This window comes from Camponotus floridanus, unplaced genomic scaffold, assembly GCF_003227725.1.
Source record: "Camponotus floridanus strain SB8 unplaced genomic scaffold, Cflo_v7.5 scaffold64, whole genome shotgun sequence".
Lineage (NCBI taxonomy): Eukaryota > Metazoa > Arthropoda > Insecta > Hymenoptera > Formicidae > Camponotus > Camponotus floridanus.
The window spans coordinates 101,619-125,072 of NW_020229814.1; the positions used below are offsets into that span (position 1 = coordinate 101,619).

General features: G+C 28.7%; 3 protein-coding genes across 6 annotated transcripts in view; all 3 read right to left on the reverse strand.

The window, feature by feature from the left end:
- Positions 1 to 2,314: 2,314 nt before the first annotated feature.
- LOC112639430 lies at positions 2,315 to 6,631 on the reverse strand. The gene is made up of 2 exons (XM_025413279.1): positions 6,430 to 6,631; positions 2,315 to 4,465 (listed from the first exon to the last, which is right to left on the reverse strand). Exon 2 carries the CDS (start codon positions 4,401 to 4,403, stop codon positions 3,282 to 3,284), a length of 1,122 nt encoding a protein of 373 aa, XP_025269064.1. The 5' UTR covers positions 4,404 to 4,465; positions 6,430 to 6,631; the 3' UTR covers positions 2,315 to 3,281.
- Positions 6,632 to 9,249: 2,618 nt separating this feature from the next.
- Positions 9,250 to 13,504, reverse strand: LOC105247974 (protein TRC8 homolog). Its single transcript, XM_011252459.3, has 4 exons — positions 13,283 to 13,504; positions 11,693 to 12,087; positions 10,790 to 11,157; positions 9,250 to 10,673 (listed from the first exon to the last, which is right to left on the reverse strand). The coding sequence occupies exons 2-4, from the start codon at positions 11,976 to 11,978 to the stop codon at positions 9,372 to 9,374; spliced, it is 1,956 nt and encodes a 651-aa protein (XP_011250761.1). The 5' UTR covers positions 11,979 to 12,087; positions 13,283 to 13,504; the 3' UTR covers positions 9,250 to 9,371.
- A 4,022-nt stretch (positions 13,505 to 17,526) lies between these two features.
- The window catches only part of LOC105247975 (protein phosphatase PP2A 55 kDa regulatory subunit), a 43,505-nt gene continuing 37,577 nt past the window's right edge, over positions 17,527 to 23,454 (reverse strand). For all 4 annotated transcript variants that reach the window (XM_011252461.3, XM_011252460.2, XM_025413270.1 and 1 more), the window contains 8 exons: positions 22,022 to 22,087; positions 21,669 to 21,766; positions 20,772 to 21,050; positions 20,246 to 20,423; positions 19,806 to 20,140; positions 19,515 to 19,730; positions 19,276 to 19,443; positions 17,527 to 18,135 (listed from right to left, as the gene is read on the reverse strand). In XM_011252461.3, coding sequence (XP_011250763.1) covers positions 19,291 to 19,443; positions 19,515 to 19,730; positions 19,806 to 20,140; positions 20,246 to 20,423; positions 20,772 to 21,050; positions 21,669 to 21,766; positions 22,022 to 22,087 — 1,325 coding nt within the window. In that variant the 3' untranslated portion in view covers positions 17,527 to 18,135; positions 19,276 to 19,290. The remainder of the gene's footprint in view (positions 18,136 to 19,275; positions 19,444 to 19,514; positions 19,731 to 19,805; positions 20,141 to 20,245; positions 20,424 to 20,771; positions 21,051 to 21,668; positions 21,767 to 22,021; positions 22,088 to 23,454) is intronic.

Here is a 23,454-nt window from a genome sequence, read left to right on the forward strand (position 1 = left end):
AATACATTTATAATCTAAAATTTCAAGGCAAAGAACACATTTTTTTATTCCTCTGTAATATATTCCGAGTTTTAAACTTTTATATACAAGTTTCAATAACAAGCAAATCAAATTAGATTTAATTAATTATTATTGACGTCAATTTATATATCACATACGTTTATTTATATTATGATTTATATGTCACATTACGTAATAAGAAATATGTTGGTTAGATAAACTATTTAAAAAGATATTGCAAAAGAAGATTGCGATTTTATATGTGTGTATTGCACAACATGTATAATATATTTTATAATTTTCAAGAAAATGCAAAAATACGCATTCGCATACCGCAAATTCTTAATAAATCTAGGCTTGGACACGTGGCTAATGGGTCCGCGTGATAATCCATCCTTGACCCGCTAGTTTCACATGTATAAACACACATATGCACACTGTCGACTGAATTACTTTAATCGCGCGAAAGTACGATAATTTTCTACGCACATCATATGAAGAAGCACCTTACTGTATTAATTTCTCTCGTATAAAAAAAAGAATATATTTCTTTCACATATGATATTTTAGAAAAATTATTTTGTTGAGTGAAGGATAACATATATTTTTCTGTAAATACTGTCATACTAATATAATATAAAAGCAATAAAAAGATTATACGTAATAAATATATATATATCCGGCAAGTTATTGATTAATTCTAAGTTTCCGCCTACATAATCAATATCCTAGTAAAAACTATTATATTAATATTATGTAAAAGCAATAAAACGCAATATACAAGCAATATACATTAGTGTGTTACCGACAACTTACTATAGTTAATTGTAATTTCTCACTCATAAATGTAACATATAATTTAAAAGATGTTATATTGTTATAAAATAGTAGTTATACTCTATATAAAATTAGTTATATTATTATAATATTTTTTTAATTGATCATATATAGTGTTAATTAAACAAATAAAATAAATTATATATATTTAAGTTATAAAAGAATCAAGATTTAATTTCTCATACAGCACAGAACATTACAGTAATATTGCGGCAACATTGCAATGTTGCTGCAATGTTACAACAATATTAATAATATTACTGCAATATTCTATGCTGTATGTCAAGAATAAAGAGAATTCTCGATTGTGATTGGTCAATTTCTTAAGTCTTACGCCTTAAAATCTTGTAGACGCCGCTTTATATACTGTCTTGGCTGGATCCTACTCTTCAATTAAGCCCCTTGCACAATGTTAGATAACAAGTAATAGAAATAGGAAATAGAAACTATTCACCAATAAATACGCGGAATAGAAAATATTCGCCAATAGAAGCAGAGAATAGATACTATTTCTTGTTGCCTGTTACCTTTCAATCTCAAACTGCCAACATCTGACGTCACTCGTTGCTATAGTAAAAATATGGGAATGCAGATCTATATATATAGGCTGTCCTATTTTAAAGTTTTCACTGGAATATCTCTTCAGAAAAGTATTTTAGGAAAAATGTTTCAAATAAAAGTTGTAAGGTTTTTAAAGTTCTATTAAATCGTTATATTTGTTTGATCTTGAATGGAGAAGTCAAGATCATATGGAGTTCAACTTTGTTTTTTTAAATGAATCTTTATTTTTCATTGCATATTCTTATAGCTTATCTCAAGAACTTTCCAAAAGACTATAATTTTTTTAAAATACTTTTCGAGTTATGAGTTATGCTTGAAATAATTTCTTAATTTCATGTAAACCATAAAATATCTAAGAAAATATTTATTTTTCGGTTATTTTATCTTGATATTTTTATACTTAAAATAATGTGAGGAATCAATTGGTGTAAAGAAAACACATAGTTGTTTTTAAGAAAAAATATGTAATTGTTAATTGCAAATTATATATAATATATAATTAATATATAATTATATAATTTATATAAATATTGCAAATAAACTTGTAAATATTTTAAAATACACATCCACTAATAAATTACATGCTTAATAAACAATCAATGCTTAGTGTAACACGATTGATCAATCACGAGATTCTAGTGTTTAATTGACCAATTGACAATATGGACTAACGGATTCTTCCCTCGACAATCAGAAAAGCAGTTATCGTTGATTAATTGTCGATTAGATACAGAATTTAATAAACATATTTAATAATTATAAACAATTTAAAGAAACTACAAAACTTGTCGATTAGATACATAATTTAATAAACATATTTATTAATTATAAACAATTTAAAGAAACTACAAAACTTTTTAGCTTTATCACAAAACTCTATAAACAAAATACAATTAATTAAAAAAAGAAAAAGTTATTTTATAATATATGTCGGCTAGTTTCATGGTTTATAATTAAATAATTGATTAAAAATTAATTATAAACTAATAAACAAAAATGATTGTAATACAATAATCTATAAATTAAATACGAACGATTTCATATTTTATTTTTTAAAAATTGAGTTAATCGTCGGCTAACATTATACGAATGAAGCGCTAAGCACATACGCTTACACTCACATGTCTGTTACCTCCTCCGCTCACAGTTGCCGGTTGTCAATGTATCCATTTTGGCATGGAATCCCTGGTATGGAATTTGGTCGAGACAACGGCTAATCTGGTCTTCAAATCCAATCTATCCCAATCCATCTTCTTGGGGTTTCGCCTTCACATGAACAGGGTTGATAAGGAGAGTAAGACGTATCTGCCTATGATCAGATGCTGAAGGTTCATCTAAGACCCTCCAATCAGGTTAAACACGTCCTTAGTACAAATCGTAATGTCTTCTAGCGTCTAGGAAAGTTCCGTGTTTCTGTTGAGGATGATAAATCCCAAGATGAAGTCATGTCAGGCTTTCTCCTCTCGGACAGATATCTGAGTTCCCCCAATCAATATGATGGGAGTTTACGTCGCAAGAGAAGTTGAACCTTTTTTCTTCAACGTAAGTTCGATCAGATTTTTAATTTCCTTCCCCTGAGATGATAGATCGCAGGAATCATAGGGTATGTAAGTCAATCCTATGAATAGTTCCATCCTCATAATTGAGCTGGGAAAATAGCATTAAAACCTGTAACCGCAATGAAAGTTTTCAGTTTGCAGTTTGAACAGACTTTGAAAATGATTCCACAGCCGCTCGAACCTTTAACCATTATTTAACAGCCATGGTTTCTGAATAATAGCAATGCGTGTGCAACGCAGGGATGCTCCTGGCAAGAATAGTCGAGGCGTCTTTGCTGTGATGTAAGTAAATTTAAATAAAAGGGATTACAGAGACTGCCATAATTAGATAACCTCCTCCTTAATAGTCACCTTAATAGATTGAAAATCCTTTTTGCGCTCTTTTTCCAGCAATCTTACGGTTGCCTGTCCAAGACCGCAGAAAGGTTTAAAATTGCAGGCCTTCAGGGTTTCCAATGATGGATCCCTAATCAGACAGGCGAAGTGGGTGTTCGTAGCATCCCTACTTTCGCTCTCCTTGATGACGATCCAATCATTGGTCGCCAGACCCGTATTTTGTTTGCCGAGGAGCTTCAAGGCCTCCTCAGCAGACACGTCTGATTCTTCCACATGCACCATCACTCGATGACGCTTTGGCAGCTCATCAACTGACAGCACACATAGGGAATTTTCTCCCAATTTTAAGTCGGAGGAAAGGTTTTTGAGCCAGTCCCCAGATTGCTCATCGACGCAAGTAAACACTAAAGCACCATCTCTCTCCCAGGAGCCGGAGAATGTGGGGGCTTTTGTATCTTCGGAAAGCTCGAGGATACGCTCCCTGATTAGTTTCCTGATTATGCTACATTCTCCAACTCCTAGTCTTTTGTCAGGATAGCCCTCTAAAGTGAGAGCTAGCGTGACAAAACCTTTAGGCGCATAGGATTCTTGATCGGAGATCTTGGGTCGTTTGCCCTGAATGTCAGTGGGGCTGGGAGTACTGAGCTCCGACCAAGCACGTTTAGATGTTACAGCTGGAGCCTCACTTTTGTCAGGATAGCGCTCTAAAGGGAGATCTAGCTTGACAGAATCTTTAGGCGCATAGGATTCTTGATATGAGATCTTGGGTCGTTTGTCCTGAATGTTAGTGGGGCTGGGGGTACTGAGCTCCGGCCAAGCACGTTTAGATGTTACAGCTGGAACCTCACCTTCTCCAGTTTCAGAATTTGGCACAACTTCAATAGGACAAATTTGGGCTTTGGCAGACTCCTTCTCCCTCTGAAATTTTTCTTTTTTGTAGCGTCGCCTGGCTGCTCCGCTGTATCTAACTCGGACTTTAGGAGAGTTTTCGGTCGAGTCCGTTCTTGAGTTGAATTCCTCTAGTCGTTCGCTTCCTAAAGAAACGCTTTGGAGGACTTTGTTGAAATCGGATTGATTGTTTTGTAGAATTGGTTGATTTGTAGAATTCATTTTTGTTCCCACGAGCAGATGTGCGTTTTAATTAACTTGCTGATAATATTCTTATTTAGCACCTGTAATAATCAATTTTGTTGCATTTAAATATCATATAACATTAATAAAAGTAAACGTAAATCTTGTTCTACTGTCAATTTGCCATCAGATTGCATGCGCAGATCTTGCTCGGTTTCTGCCGACAGTTTGTGACAGATTATATTTTACAAACTCTGTCGCCAAAACAAAAGCTTAAAGCGGACACAGATGGCCACGGTTCTGGTGTAGGATTTATTTTGATTGAATTTGGAGCATTGTATGCCCAAGAAAGGGATACTACATTATAAAAAGAAAAAAACAGAGAAAATAATTTAAGATTCAATTTTGTGTTAGATGTAATTTTTGTCTGTACCTATTCATTTTAAAATATTTGAAATAATATACCCTATATATGTCCAAAAGATGTCCAGAGGTCATCGAGAGAACATCCAGAGGACATAAAATATTCTTTGGCTGTCCTTTAGATATTCTATGGACATCTTCTAGACATGTGTGTTGTTAGGATATATATATATATATATATATATATATATATATATATATAATGTATACCCAGGTAGCAAGCAGACGTCATTTTGACTTTTCAAATTGGTCATTCACTGTTTATTCTTCACGAATTGGCGTTTTTATGACATAAAAGTGACGGTCTAATGTCACAGATTCTTGACGTCATAACATGTACCGCATTTTAACGTCATAAAATGTACCATTTTTTGAGTCTTTTTCTTAGCATAATAATATATTTAATAGTGTTGTCGAATAAAGCACTCTCTAAAAGTGAACCAGTGTATTATCACTGAAAAACAGTAAATAGTCACTAATTACAGCAGTTATAATACAGCACTGTAAATCAGTGATATTTTATTGAAAGAATCAGTTAATAATTTTGACTATTTCAATCAGTAATATCTCAGTAATACTTCTCAATATCAATAATATTTCTTTCGTTATTGTCAGTAATATTAAACTACAATTCATCTCTCTATCTATTTCATAAATATAATATAAATATAATAAATATAAATATAAATATAAATATAATAAATATAAAAATAAATATATATATAAATGTAAATAAATATATATAAAATTAAAAATTTTATGTATATTTACTAAATATTTATTATATTAAAAATTTTATTTCATTTATATTTCATTATACGTATATATTGGTTTGTTATTTTAAATAGATAACGAACGAATAATTTTCATTAAGTAGCCAGACATTTATTTGCCGACTTATAAGATCGATTCAATATCTGAAGCCTTTCTATTGAGATTGTATCAAAAATTAAATCGAAATAATATTTCTAATTTTATCTGTCATTCTTTGCAAACTTTATATAATTCTTATGACTAAAACTAAATACGAGAGAGATAGCGATCATAGCGGTAAACGAACTAGCAATTATAAATTTTATAGTGAAATTTACTGGTTTTACAGTGAATTTTACTTTAACAATTGTTAAAGTCTGATCGCGATAGTCATGTTATATAAAAAATTTTAAAAGATTTTTTTATGAGATCGATATACTAACTAATGACATTAATAATAAAATAATCATCACTCAAAAATGACGTCAAAATAATGTTATATCAAGACGCCAATATAAAGTCATGTAACAAATCAGACATTTTGACGACATATGACCAAAAATGATCAGTTGGGGATGATCAGTTTGGGACGTCAAAATGACGTGTGCTTTCTACCTGGGTATATATATATATATATATATATATATATATATATATAGTTATATAATTATATATATACAGATACATATATATAATTATATATAAACTCAGATACATATATACAAACTATATAAACTTTTATAATTAAATAAACTCCCACGTGCTCATAGTTATGGCTATGTAGAAATTTATACATTTGTGTGCATAGGCATAATAATTATGTCTGAAGTTTATTTAATTATATAATAAATAATTAATAATAATAAATATAAAACAGAGAAAAGCTTACCTGTGTGTTTAAGAATATTTATATTTCTTGAGATATATCATGTTTATGGAGAACTTTTATTACTTTTATTACTTTTGTTTATGGAAAACTTTTATTACTTTTTGATGGAAATGAGGAATTTCACATTCAAGAAAACACGTGTATCTGTTTCAAAGATTCACGGCGAAAAAGGAAGAGTAGAGAGGCCTTCCTTATATATTTTTCAGTCATTAATTACAAAATAGATAGAAGTGCATATGGACGCACTTGTTTATAACTAAAAAGGACTTAAGCTAGCGGCACACGATGCTTGTTTTCGTGCTGGATTGCATGCGAGCATTACGATGATTTGACAATTCTTTAATATCGTAATTACGATTGGTCAATTAAGACGCTCACATGCGATCTAGTACGAAAAATCGTACGGTGTGCCGCAGGCTTTAGTTTGGTTTTATCAAGGCGTCTTTAGATGGAAGCGTTTAGCGTCAAGCATAGACATAGTAAGTATAGACCGAGCATCTATTGTATAAGCGTTAAGCATACGAAAAGAAAGACAAAAGATGTAAGATGAGTTTCTTTCTCTTTTCAATGCCGGAGAAGTGGGGAGCACTTCTCCACATTTTCTCGCGCCGGTTCGTCATGGAGGATTATTTATTCATATCAATGTATTCTTTGTATAAGATATAACGTGTGCACGTTGAAAATCAATAAAAACAATATTTTTAATCACGAATGCATGAAACATTGGCATAGGCACACTGCGCTTGTCACACTTTTTGACGCTTTAACGCTCGATGCTCAGACGCTCCTATGTAAAGGCACCTTTAGAGACTATTTGAGGAACATTTTTAAATAAATATTAATTTTAATTAATTAAAATTGAGTTTTTTTTATATGTACTTAATAGCTCATACTGAGACAGGCACAAATAATCTCTTAACTTTTAAAGCACATTTAAAATTTAAACATATATCCTATATATGTCTTAAGAAACTTGTCAATCAAATAAAAAGTTGATAAATCATTCTTATTTTATAAATAAAATAAGAAAAATATTCCGAATAAAACAGAAGGATGGGTAAAAATTTTATTTAAAAATATTATCATCCATCGAGTTTAGAGAAGCAGAAACAATCACTCACTCGAGAGAATTCGAAAGAAAATAATTCGCTCCAGTTTTCTCTTTAATTAAGGATATATATATGACATATATTCAAGCACTAGAAAAAAATTGTAAAAATTTAATAGATAATTTTGTTTCTTTTGAATATCCGTTCAAAATTTGAAAATACAATTCTTTATTTTAAAATTATTTAATTTTTATGTTTGATTATATAATTGATTCTTATAAAAAATAATGTATCAGAACAATTATTAACAAATTTGATGGATAAAAAAACATTACAAGAAATCAAATCATTTTTGCACCTTTTAAGTATTCTTATCTATAAATATTTTCTATCATCAATTAACAGAAAAATATTATACAAGTATATTCTTATAAATAAAAATGTTAAAAATTATATTACTTTACAATATTTTACGTCATTTTATAATCTAAATCTATTTTAAACAATACTAATTTAAGATTTTTAAATAATTTTTTGTTATTTTATATCTCATATATATATTCTTATACTTGCGTGATTAGAAATATCAGAATATAGAAAATTGATATTGTATAGAATTTGACTAATCAAAGTAAAAAGAATAAAATTCTTTATGTTGATTAATTGTGCAATCTCAATCTTCTCTTATAGTTTGATTCATTTTGAGATTCCTATTTCTTCATTGTAGTTATTAAATTAGTATATTAATTAATATATTAAATTATATCATCACAAGAGCAAAATCACATAAAATTTGAAGCATTAATATTGTATCATACACTTAATATCAAATTACTTAAACAAACTATTATTTTATCCTAATTATAACTTAAATGAAGGAGATTAGTTATAATAATAATTATAATTAAAGATTTGTTGTAATAAAATTAAAGTTTTATTCACACTTTTTGTCTTTAATTTAAATCTCTTATAGAATAAAATCTTAAAATCTTACGTATCTCTTTTAATTCAGTAGAAAATTGTATGTCATTATAAGTTTGTTCGTTTTGCTTGCACTTTTTACAGATTCTTCGTTTTTTCTTTCTTTAACACCCGAATATATATATGTAAGCTGTTTTAAATGCAAAAAATTCTAGAGTGCGAGCAAAATGAAGACCTTATAATTAAGAAAAATGGAAGCACGTCATGTACAGGGAAGCTTATATCAGTGTCACACTATATACACATACTTGCACATGTGTGCGTACAATGATCATGACATAACATCGATCCAAAAATACATTTAGCGATGTGAACACTCATTGAATCGACAAAGAGCTAAAGATTTAAGATTATGTGCCAAGTATTTTCTTACAAAATAATAGGTTTTTTTCTCCTAATTGCACTAGTTTATTTACAAGATTTTACATAAAATTGGACGAAAGACTCGAGAGTTCTTACACAATTACTTAAAATTTACGACGCTTCGTGATAATAAAGTCTGAGCGATTTATGAAGAGTGAAATTTTCTAGGCTTTCGGTGCTTTGTTATTTAAAAATTGTGAATATATATTTATATATCAATTTACATGCCGTATATCTATTGAATCCAGTCAGTAGTCTTTGATTATTCTGATAAATTTGAACATTTGAATTTTGTTTAGCATGCACAAAAATACATTATTTTCAATATTATTTCTTTTTCCTTCAACTGCGATAAAGAGCGCCATCTATTTCGCATATCTTCTTATTTTATATACATATATAAATATATAAATATATATATATATATATATATATATATATATTGCACGAGATGTTGAAATAAATATGTATGTACATAATGGCACGACCAAATTCGAAATTTAGTCTCCAGAAATCATTGAAGAATAATATAAACCCGAAACGTGACTTTTACATTTCAATAAGATTTCTTCTGTCTTCCTCAAGAATACCATTGTCTCTACTTTGCACGTTTTCAACTTTATATAATATATCATGACAAAGAGGACATCGATCTTGAACATATAGCCATTTTCGCAAGCATACACCGTGAAAATAATGATTACATTGGGTGATCTTGGCACTCTGCATTTCCTGATAGCAAATTGCGCAAACATCATCTAGTTTTTCAAGCTGCTCGGCTTTTGCTTCTGGTAAAGAGTTGATCTTGTTCACAGCTGTACGTCGCTTCATAAATACGCTCCATCCGGCCTTTGCTTCGCACCAAATGTTGAAATAAGCATGTATACACATCATGATGGCACGAATAGCTCCACCAGACTCAAAGACTAGTATCCAGAAACCATTGAAAAACAGTATAATGCCAAATGCAAATTCTACAGTGTTGCCGAATGATCGTATAATGTATACACAATCATCGAATTGTTCCCAGAACGCGCTTCTATACGCGTCAATCAGAAAGAGCGAATAAATTGCAAGCGAGACCACTACTTTGACTATCACTTCGATGCTGAAAACCGATACGGCCAATAACCACGTGCTGACAGTAAAGTGAGACCAGAGGAATATAAGTAATGATATCGGAAAAAATATAAGAAAGGCACAAACTGCCAAAGCTCGCAAATGCCTGTGTAGAGCTGGATTATGGGAAGCACTGAGCGACATTAAAAGCGGATTCACTATATTGTGCACAAAATGTAAAATTGCCGTGAACAATAGGCAGAAATTACGATACAATCGTACTAGACGCTTTTCTCTATCAAGACTTGTCAGTCCGGTCTGCAAAGCAAGAATGTAGAACAATATAGCGGACACTGTGCCAATACTCTTCTCATCCTCATCTTCTGTTAACAGTACCCATTGGAAGAAACAGCCAATATAATGGCAAATGAAGGAGATTATGCTGGTCATACCGAGAACAGCTGTTAAAGTTTCGCAACCATTTACCAATAGCGTCCTAATCATGACGTAATAATTAAATGTTTCTTCGCCATAATGATTTCCCAAAATTTGAATGACCTGTTCTCCCACTCGTAATATCCAGAATGTTCGAAGTACGCATGGTACGTTTAGACGCATCCATTCTGTTTCCGCGAGAGCAGATAAACCGTAGTTGATTATAAAGTTGCGCGCATGTCGATAGCCCATGTAGAGTGTTTTTAACATAGAGATGCCATTATACCAGATGATAAATTTGCACACAGCTAATGGAATTAACGTCGCACATACTGGCGCATGATATAAATATTGTACCTAGAAAAAAAATATATACATTTGATATTTTATTAACAAACCTACAATATTTTTTCTTCCAAATTATTTTTTTCATCGACATTATGATTTCATTAAAAAAGGGAAGCGGAACTTACCGGTAAGGGATGAATACCCAAAATAGATGGTGACATAAAACTCAATACAAGCAGTTTTTGTACTATAGGATTTTTTGGGGCAAGATGAATGTAACAAAAGATGCTGGCCAACAAACATTGTAGTATATAATTTTGAATAATCAGTAAGCCTGGACCATTATACAGAACGTCTGATAAATTCAGGGATAATATGTTGTCAAGTATGCTGGTTGCAGATTCATGAGAATTTATATAAGCTATAATTGCTTTCATTGTACTAACATTTGACCAATATGATACAAATATCACCCCAACGGATATTAAGTATAAGTATACAATTATTAAATGTCTAGTACATAACATAAATGTATATAAAGCTACAAGGCATCCTGAAAAAATATAATAAAACTATGAGATACAATTAATTTTTAATATAAATTTTGTGAAAATTTTAGAGAAATTTAACAATAGATGTTATTTCGATTTGTAATTTTTAAATGTGAAGGAATATATATTTTCTGAATCTATATATATGTATAATTTTTCTTTTTTCCTTGTTTCTCAACAGTTTAAGCTGCAATCAGAAATTCACATGCTTAGTATGAAAAATTTTATTTGTACAAAATAGCAATAATTATCTAAAAATCTCTATAGAGATTTATATAAATAAAATACAAGGATGAATCAGAGATTTCTATTAAACATTTCATCAAAATAGATATAAAATTATATAGAGATACATAAAGAGATATAAAATAATATCTCATGTTTTGAAAAATTTTGTTTATATATAAATAAAAGTGCTTACCATCATACATAAAACAATTTTGTAAATTTACTGACTGCAACCTTGATTTTTATTAAAGGGAAAAAAGATATATATATATAATTTATAAAAATTACAAATAGAGAAATTTTACTCACCCAAACAACAGGATAAAAATTTGAATACGATTATCAAATAAGTTTTATAAGCGAAACGAGTGAAGTCAAACTGCTCCATCAGGAACGAATCTGTTGTAACTGCAGAAATAGAATTAACAATTCCTACATTGATAGTTTTGAAACTATTTTCAGTACTCTCCAGCACAATATTGTCGTTAGGTAATCCAAGACTAATTCTGAGTAACTCATCGATTATAAATAGAGGTGGCACTCTCATTATAACATCAGCAAAGCTGAGGATCCTTTCTCTCATTGAAGTCTCCATTCTGTTAATATTGTTCTAAAAAACGTCGAGGAAGACACGTTTTTCATGCACAGCTTAGTATTGTATATGGAAGCAGCATTCCGGAATTCAAATACTTCAAAAGCTTCACCTAATACAACATAAAAATTAATTTTATTTTTTACACAATACATAAGTCTACAAAAAAATATACTCAATATTTAATTTAATATTGAATATTTATATTATTATATTAAGAATTTATACTTAATATTATATATTTTTTAATATTATATATAATATATATTATTATATTATAAATAAAAAACTTTAAAAAAAAATTATTTTTTACCGATTTTCAAGTTAATATTTTATGCATGCATACGTAAGATTTGTCTAAGAAAAATTCAACTCCACATCAATTAAAATTTTTGACACTTTCTTTTTTCTTTGCATAAGGTTACCTGTCAAAATGTATACTACATACATATATCTATTGCATCATACATATGCATGTATAAAAATAAAAACCTCATGTATAATATTTCTGATTAGTTTATATAATTTGATTAATTTACAAAATTAATTTCATTACACATATTTTTTATATTATTGATTGTTTTTTAAATAGAAATCACACGCATATATATACATATATATATATATATATATATATATATATATATATATATGTCTTGTATGTGTATACAGAACAAACATAATTAAAATATTTAACTATATATAATTTTAAAATATTTTAATAATGTATAATTTAAAAATAAAAATAACTTTATTCCACTTTCAAAATTATATGTCAAATATTTATTACATTTTTAATCCAGTGTAGAACCAATAAATATTGCTAAGGATTAAAAGTATAATATTGACACAGCTTTAATATAAAAAAGCAATCATTCCTTTTGGTTATATAACAAAGACACGCTTAAATTTTTTAATAATTAAAGCGAAATATAACGGCACTATGTTTTTGAAAATAAAAGAAAAAAATCGTTTCACTTCTCTCTTTATACGTACAATACGTACAATATTATTATACGTACAATATTATATAATCACATAAAAAAAGTAACAGTGAAAAGAAAGGCAAGCGTAAGAAAGGGTAAATGTAAATAATAATTCTAACGGTAATTATAACCTCAAAATAGGATCTTTTAAAATCCATTCTCAATACAATGATATATGAGTTTTTCAAATTTAATACGTGCTCGTGAGAAAGAATAAGGAATATTTTTTTCTTCCACAAAATTAACATAAACTGATTTTTTTCCTCGCGAAAATCAAACGATGAAAAATCTTATCCGCAAAAATTGCTGAGGAAAACTCACCGAGCGGCGAAAACCACCGAGAAAGGAAGTCGATTCACAGGTTACATTTCGTAATGGTGCACTTGACCGCAATGACTTGACGAACATTTATGGATGACTTTGAATAACTCGAATCGCGAATCGAAACGCGAGGCACGCATATTCGTTCACCACATCTCGTTTTCTTATGACGGTTCACGACGCCATCGTCTGGTCGTAACTCGTTTCATTCTTTTATATTCTAGGGACTCTGATCACAGCTGTCAGAAGTCGCGACTCTCTGAAAGAGCGGTATTTTTTGGAACTACTTTTAACAAAAGATGAAAAAAAAGATACGACAAAACAATATAACATGATTATTCTTCACTTATTATACGAAAATTTTTCATGTTTTTGTCAATCACGACACCTATGTTAGGGAAATTATATACGTAAAATAAAAATATAATTTGTCAGGGTTGAGCATTTATTGGTAAACTATAACAGTCTATGTATGTTTCGTTATGTTGTATTACATAGTTTAAACGAAATTTAATTTTTATACTTTATGCCATAAAAAATCTCAATAAAGGATTTAATAAATTGGATTTCATACTGACAAAAAAAAAGAAAATATAAGAATATATATATTAATATTATACATTAATACTATTTTATAATTACTGTTTGTTTGAATTGATAATTTATAATAATATATACATAGTAGTTTGTATGAAAACATTCCATGTAAATATGATGTAGATAATACATAAAATCGTGTAAACATAATTTTAAAATTTATGGCACAACCCTGTAATTTGTATAATAAAAGTTGTTTCTCTCTGATGTGATATATATGTATATATATATATAATGTATAAAAAAAATTATGTATATATATACATACATAATTTTTTTTCTTTATAGTTGACGTCAATGTCTATATTCACCGTCCAGGTTTCCTTTTTTTTTCTTTTTCTTTTTTTTTACATATGATCAACGATTGTATTTCTTTTTGGATATATGCACATGAAAAAGTTCACTCGTTGTGAAGAGACTCGATTATGTTCGTTATAAGAAATCTTACATCCGGATTACTGCATAATCGTGTTAAATAGAGCTTCAATCTCTTCTGTTATTAATATGTAATACAATAGCTTTTAACATCACATCGAAAAAACAGATCTTGTGCCAAGATTCTATCATGTTCAGCATCAACGTTGAAATTGTCTCGTATACGAATGCAATAATAATAGGGCATTTTTATAATTTTGCAATTTTCTCAAAAAAATAATTTCTTTCGACAAATTTTTTATAAAAAAAAATTTTTATTTTCTTATATTATTTTACTTTTCGTTAATAAACTATAAATTTTGTGTGGAGGAGTCAGGAGAAAAGTATAGGCACGAAATCAAATGTAAGCATTTATAATTATATATAAAACATGTTCATGTATGTTTTTCTTGCCTTTGTATAATCTCTATATGAAAAAAATAGAATTGAAAAATAATTTAAAAAAAATTTTTGCATTTTGTTTTTCTTAAAAAGCTTTTTTAAATTTATATTTTTCATAAAAAGAAAAAAATGCAAAAATTTTTCTAATTATTCTAATGTACAGAGATTAAATAAGAGAAAGAAAAACATATATAGAGGATTTTTCTCTATATATAATTATATATATTTATATTTGATCATAAGTAGATTTTATGTATAGGTGGCCCTTCTTTTCGCAATGCTTTATCTTCAAGACTGCTTGTCGCAATATTATGTGTATTTTAATCGCCTAATAAATTCAATAGTTTATATATATAGTCAAGCATCACAGGCATCGCCCTATCTATCTTGTTGAGTCGATCAGATCATTACATTTTTTTTGTAAAGCTATATGTAGCATTTAGTGAAATAAAAAGATAAATGTCTGTAACACACTTGTAATAATTTATAATAATGTATCGATATAGCAGCAAATTATTATAATATATAAAAAAAAATAAAATTGATTTTACTGTATATCTTACATCTTACTCTCTGCAATATCTTATAGATTGTACAATTTTGTATGTCGTGAATGTCTTATATATATTTTCAATGGATTCATATCATACTTGTGTATTTCTGTTCATTCATTTCAAGGAATTAAAACACTATATTATAAAAAAACGTAATAATACGCAATTTATTGGCTCTCAGCGCACAGGATGTCCGAAGCATCTTTGATTATAACTTACTGGTACTTATATGAAATCGTTTAAATAATAGCATAAATATAAAAAGTGTCACATATATAATTAGAATGTATTATTTAAAATGAAAATTTTCATTAATGTTTAAATCACTAATATTATGCAAATTTCGACAAATTATTAACAATATCAATCGTGATCTTATAAATTTAATTGAATCAATTTTAGGTATAATTCTGCTAATGCGTATTCTCTCTTTAAAGAACTATCTATATTCGTTCTTATAAAAAATTAAGAGATCCTGGAAATTTGTTCAATGTTGAGAATTATTTGTACATACACATATATCAAACTTATTAATATTTTAAACTTTGATCATTTTTATAATTTTGGTGATCTTCAAAGCAAGTTTTTTTAATGAAGAAGCTTTGCATTATTTTTAACATAGAAAATTACATTTTGTGTGCATATATATTTTTTCATTATATTTCAATTTTGTCCCTATATAAATCTGTAACTTTATTCTTACATTATCACGAAGCTGTTTTTTCATACTATATAATTTATTTTAGAAATAGATTTATGCTATCACAACTTTCATATTTAAAACTCACACGCAAATATTTTTGGTTATACATAATACAATACTTTACCTTTGTAAAAAAATGTTTCCAAAAAAATAAAATTTGTTTTTTAAATTTTCTGTATAGTTTCTATATATTATATAAAAAATAATACTAGGAAATTATAATATCGATTATATATATGTATATATGTACAAAATATAATTTAACGTATAGCATCTTTTAAAACGCGTGTATTAAATTGTTTAATGACTCGCAATTATTAAATGACTGATATTAAAAATTTAAATAATTTACACATATTTATCGATTAATTTTTTATGAGTATTTCTATTATTTTATCATTAGCGTTATTTATTGTATAAAATTTGTCAATTTGTGTAGATTGTTTGTGTAGATTACACATTTTGCATCAATATCATACTAGTATCATATTTTGTAGAGGATTTTAATATTATATTTTGTATATATTATTTCAATATTTTTATATTTATTGTTGCTTAATAAAATTTTATAATATATAATAAATAAGCGTCGTATAATTGACTAAAAAAATTAAACGATTAAAAAATTCAACGTGTGAGTTTTCAATATAAACGGTCTAGTTTTATGTTTTTGAATATTTATCAAAGTTACATTATGCTGGTGTGTATATTATTCAGCAAATATATATTTTATTTATATAAACTCTGCAAGCCCAGCTTACCATCGTCAAATGCACTTTTAGGTTTATTTTATCCATGTATGAAATTGCTGCCTTATATCTGTAGGAGAGTATAAGAGTGTCAATAAATTATTAATAAGATTAGAAAAAATGTATTCCATATCTATCAGATTTCCATTTACTCCCGATCGGGCAATTTTAGAAAATGACAATTGATATACATTGGTTTAAATCGGCGCCACACACTTATTGCTCGATACATTTAATGCAGCAACATTTAGTTTTTTTAGACATAATGGAAGAAAAAATCGATTACTTTCCATTATTTTTGACTCGTATTGGCGACTAAGACAAATAACTGATCTGTAAAAATAACTAACCAAAATATAGGCCTATCATGTTTTTAACATGTGGTGATATTAAATTGTGTGTATACATATATATATATATATATATATATATATATATATTATATATATATATATGTGTGTGTGTGTGTGTGTGTGTGTGTGTGTGTAATTTAGAGAAATTAGTTTAATAAAATCAATCTTGCTGATAATGGTAACTGTATTGGCGATGATCATTATCTCGATTTCGTAAGCAAAACTATTGATAAATATTATTTATTCTGTATTCTCGTAATTTTAAGGTCACGCTCGGGTTGATTATTAATTGCAAAGCGAAGGGAAACTTGCTTCAACACGGTTGTTGCATATTTTTTACGTTTATAGTTGACTGGGAAATATCGTGCGTGTAACAATATAAAATTAGGATATTACAATAATTACAGATTAATTTCGTTGGCACGACTGATTTCGTTTTTCTCGCGCTAGTTAGGCATTTAATTAAGAAAAACTTAATACTTTATACCACGTATTCGTATTGATCGTACGTAAAAACGAGCTAACAAGCAACTCGTAATTCTACTCACATCGCTGTCCACTTCACCAATGCGATAATCAAACACCCTGTGGTCTACAGTGATCACGAATAGACTGCACCGTACAATGGCACAATTTCTATAATACAAGCACAAAAAATTACTAATTATTAGTTATTTATAAATCATATTAACTGCCAACACGAGTCTGCGAATTAGATGAATCACATATTCTGCCAAATGCGTATGTCTCTTTTCATTTGCAAATATATTTGAGCTAGCGAACTCGATAGCCTGGAGAGTTATGCGAGTATAATCTCGTGTTTGCATCTCTTTTCAATATGCACAAAATATGTGCGCGACAAAGTATGAGGTGCAATCCTGTATGTCTCTATGTATGTGTATATAGCATGTATGAATGTGAGCTGCGTGGACGGCGCTACGTACACCACTCCTCGGTCAGTCAACCACTGACAGACTAGCAGTCGACTATCGTCAGTATTACTCGGACACCCGGTGGTTGCATTGGGAGCTCTCATCAGTTCAACGTGCCTAGCTCACGTTAATATGTACCGTTGTATAATCTACAAGGAGATGGATGATTACAGAGAGTCAAATCAGAATATAGCGATATTTTGAAAATAATCCGAGAAAATAATTCGGGATGTCTACTCTCTAGAAAATGTGAAAAAAATAAAGGAAAAGTATTTTATTAATTTTTAGAACTGCCGACATTTTTTCGTTAAAATATTGGTTTTTTTCCTAAAAATTTTTCTATATAAATAACATACATAATGCAGAACTTCGAGATTTGTTCAGAGTCACAAAAGTGGCTTTCCCGACAGTTTACAAGTTTAAAAAAGACTGACAAGTTTGCTCTTATATCATAAGCAATTAATGATCCGCCAATAAACCAAATTGTGAAAATTGTGTATGTTTAAAATATATTATAAATATATTTATTAATTGACAGAAAATGGCAAGTAAAAATCATGGTAATTAGAAAAATAAAAAAATAAATAAAAAAAATTGTCTTTCATCTTTCCTTTTTTATTTAACGTATAAATAAAAATAGGTTTAAAATAATAACAATTAAGTAATAAAAAATGGCAAATAAAAACCAAGATATTATAGTATTAGAAAAAGAAAAGGTGTTTTTTTCTTTTTTATTAATATATTACAAAATATTCAATTTCATTTTGTTAAAAATTAGATATTAAGTAATATTTTCATACTTGTAATATTTTTTAAGGAAATTGATATCGCATCTTGGCTTTTATTTGCCATGTTTTATTACTTAATTGTAATTATTATTTTAAACCTATTTTTATTTTTATTTATAAATATATTTAAAACATATACACTATATATTATATTCAATGTACAATATATATTCTTTATTGTAATTTTTAATGTTAAAAAAATGAAAACGTGTTATCGAAGTAAAATATGTTTATTTTATGAAACTGATCAAAATTTTTTCCAGTATATTTATAAAAATCTAGCATTTGAAACTGAAGTGTTCTGTTTTTCCTTCATACGAATACAAAATATTAAAACATACATACATTAAAAAAAAGGTTGCACTAAAGTATTTTTTAAATATTTTTTTATCTGAAATTTTAAACAAAAATATTTGAAAAAAAATCAAGAAATTTTTTTACAAGATTGAGGGGAGTAGACATCCTAAAATATCATTGTTAATATTCAAATTCTCGACATACTTGCATACAGATGTGCTAGAGTTTGTCTTGGAATAGGAAGAGATTGTTCGTAGCAGCGACAGCCACCACATTTTCAGATGGATGCCATGCAGTGTGAAGTATCTTCTTATTGAAGTCCAGACAGTCAACGCTAATCTCATCTTTCTTGCGCTTACCACCCGTGCATACCTATACATGTAAATCTTCGATTGAGTATAAAAATCTTCATGAATAAAACAAGATCTTATAAATGTACTAACCTTTCTTGGCTTCAGGAGTGTTTTTGGTTTGGCAATGTCGCGCGCTGCCTCTAAAGTGAGATCGCGTTTGGTCGTACGATCGAATACTCTAAAGAAATTATTATACGAGCCCGTCATGATAGCCGAGTCATTACCACTCCAACAACATTCAAATTTGTCGAAAATGCAGTCATTTTCGTATAATGAACATAATTTTGATCTTAAATATTCATGTACCTATTGTAACAAAATTATATTAGTGAATGTACATATAAAAAATATTGCTTTCTTTACAAAGGATCACAAACTTACGGGATAGCATTCGATTGGTTTCGTTTCCATTTGCAAATCCCACACTTTTACACTGAGGTAGTCTCTACTAATCATGTATCTGCCAGAATTACTGAGCTTCACATCACTTATGCTTGAAATAATTTCTGAGAAAAAACTTCTATTGGTTGGATCCTCTGGCTCCTCAAAGAGCTTACTATGCTGATCGCACAGAGCAGCGGATCTCATATCGCAAAGTCTAATAGTTCCCTTACTACTACTGTATACCAATACATTGCATTCCGCAGGATGAAATTCCGCTGCAGTTATAACCTCCGTTAATTCTTCCATATTAGTTGGTTTAATGTCTACTATATCTGTATATAAGAGTTAAGAAAATTATATCTTGTATTCCATTATATTGAAATACTATAAATACATGCACATAAACATATGTATACATGTGTTTAAAAAAAGGATACTAAAACTCTGGTCAGTTATCTCAAGGTGCCAAAGATTAATTCTAAGATCATCAGCACTGAGGTATGTCTCTTGATCACTGTTGACACTTATACTGTTTATGTGATAGGTGTGCGCATTGGCAAATATTCTCCTTGGTGATGCCTCCACCATTAACTCCATTGGTTTTATGGTTGGCACCTATAATGCAATAATGTACATACATACATACATACATACATACATACATACATACATACATACATACATACATACATACATACATACATACATACACACACACACACACACATATGAGAAATCTTGAATATAATTAATATCATTTGAGATTATATCATTTTAAGAGAGAATAAAATTTCTACAAAAATTACTTTTATATATATTAAATGTGTGTGTGTGTGTGTGTGTATATATATATATATATATATATATATATAAATTATAAATATTAAAAATTACTCTTATTTGTCTGTTTGCAACATGCACACATAAATAATAAATATCAAAATCAAATCGAAATATATTTACCCTCAAGGCAGTGATGCAGGCAGGATCACGGATCGCGCCACTTTCTTCCTTAGTATTATACCCTTCCACTCTTTTATCTCTCTCACTAACTTTCCACAACTTGATTGTTTTATCGTTCGTGGAGAGTAAAAAGTGGGCAGGGTTTTTCCTTTTTAGCCATCTAATTTTATTAATTTTTTCTTCTATCTCTAATGATTTTAGGTAATCAAATTCAGGCTCATGGCTCTGGAAAGTGCTATACACATTGTATTCGCCTCTTCGTGGTATACTGTTTTTACTCTGTACAAATAATTTTGTTTATTATTTCAACAATAGGTATATTTTATCCAATATAGAAATTCAATTACATATCAAATATCATATTGAAATATTCAAATATTATACTGGGATATTTATGGTTGTCTAATTTTGTAACACTGATCTAGAATAATTCAAATATCAGGCTTAAGAAGGTTTACAACCATCTAATATCTTTCAACATATCCATTTAACCACTTTATCAACGTCATCTTACAAGCTCAAACGATAGTGTGTACCTTTAATAGGTTTACTGAAGAGCTATTTTGATTCAATAGAAGATAGGAGAAATACCAAATTACTAAATGTTACATAAGCTTTGTAGGGATAGTACAAATACTCTCGTATATTGATTTAGAAAAATTAAAAATAATAATACAAGATCTTGATATAAATATATGAGTAGTATTTTTTCTTGCGATAAAATCTTATATCATGAATAAGAGATACATTAAATTAATCAATATCAATATATAACAATAATGTATTAATTCATTATTTGAATTATAGTAAATACAATAAAAAATAATGAATAAAGTAGAAAATGTATCTATGTGCAAATTGCATCTATTTATCAAATTTATAATAAATTGCACTTACAATAGGATCTCTCTGAAAAATGACGACACGTCCACCCTTATCTCCTGTTGCAAGGAGATCGCCATCGTGGTTAAATTCAACGCACGAAATTATATCAGCTGTAATAAAAATAAAAGCAATTTTTGTACAGAATGCAATAAAATTTTGTGCAATTAAATAAATTATTATCATTAATAAATAGTACAGAGAATAAAATTATGAAATAAATGAAATCAAGATAAAAATTTTGAATCTTAATACATATGCAAAGCTATATATGATCCGCGACTAGTTCTTTTTATTTTGATATGTGTAAACTGATAAGATAAAAGACAGTCTGTTTCTTGAGCTAAGCAAACACAGGTCAAACTTGCCTTCTGTAACATCCTCTTCTAAAGTTCCTTTGACTTGTGAGAAACACCACTGTATGTCACCATTGCCTGTAATAAAATATAAAGAAATTTTAAAATATCCTTTCCTTTCTCTTCACACTCGTTTCAGATATTAACATATTATTGGATGTTTATAGAAAATATTTTTTACAATAGTCAATTAACATTTTATAAATATCTTAATCAGAGGATCTCAGTGCATTTCAGTTCTTTTGCCACTAGTAGCTTATAAAGCTTGCAATATGTTATGACAAGCAAACAAAGGAAACGAAGAAAACAAAGAAAATGCAAGAGCAGGAAATGAAGGATTTATACAATACTTATACTATTTCTATTTCGTTACTTTACAATCAAATATATATGAAAACAGCGTAATTTTTTGGACAAAATAAAATATATATATTAAAATAAATATAAAAATTGCACACTTTTCTTTATCTATGAGTTTTTGAATAAAATATATATTAAACATATTTTTAGCCATTTTTTAAATAGGCATATAGATTTGATGCCTTTTTTCTTTATTTTAATAAAGCAATAATTTTTTATCTTGTAATCTACAGCTTTTATGAAGAATTTTTAAGTCAATTATTTTCAAAATAATAAGCTATATATATAGAATATTTAATCCATCAATTTATACACACTCTACACATGGCCAAAATAATTTAATTTACTCAATGTCTTGCAAGAGCTCTATTTTAATCATATATCAAGTTTTCATTTATAAGATACAAAAAGTAATGCAATATTTGGAGAAAAAGATTTGCGAAGAACTCTTCACATGGTGGATCACTAAAATTACAAACTATTGTATTGTAAATTATAAAATAATTATTATGTATTACGATTTTTATTTTCACACTATATTACAATCATTATAAAATAAAAAGAATTATTTATAATTTTCATGAATAATTTTAAAATTACACCACGAAATAAAGGAAAAAGGAAAAAAGAAGGAGAAAGAGGATTAACACGTAAAAATTAAGAGAGAAATCTGGTAAAACACATTTTTAACGAAGGAGAATAAAAAGCAAAATCGTCGTCCCGGTGCGTTCAGGGCACCTGTGGCGCAAAGAGGAAGGAGAAAAACTGCGAAATTATAAAGCGTTAGCGTTATCAGAGGAGCGAGGAGCAAAAGTAAGGCGTCCGTAAAGTAAAGCGTAAGTGAAACAAGAACGACGAGGAAAAGAAAAATGAAAAAAAAAAAACGAGAAAATAACACGAGTGTCTCCCGACCACTTTCGGCTCGAAGAGACACGCCGCAAGAGACAGCAGGAAGATTATTGCGAAGTGGTAAAGCGGGCGGGAAGAGAGCGAGGGGGAAGACGCGAGAAACGAAGATGGCTGGCAACGCACGACGGAGTTGTCCTCCTCCTGCGAGAAGATCCGCGATAATACACGATGCACAC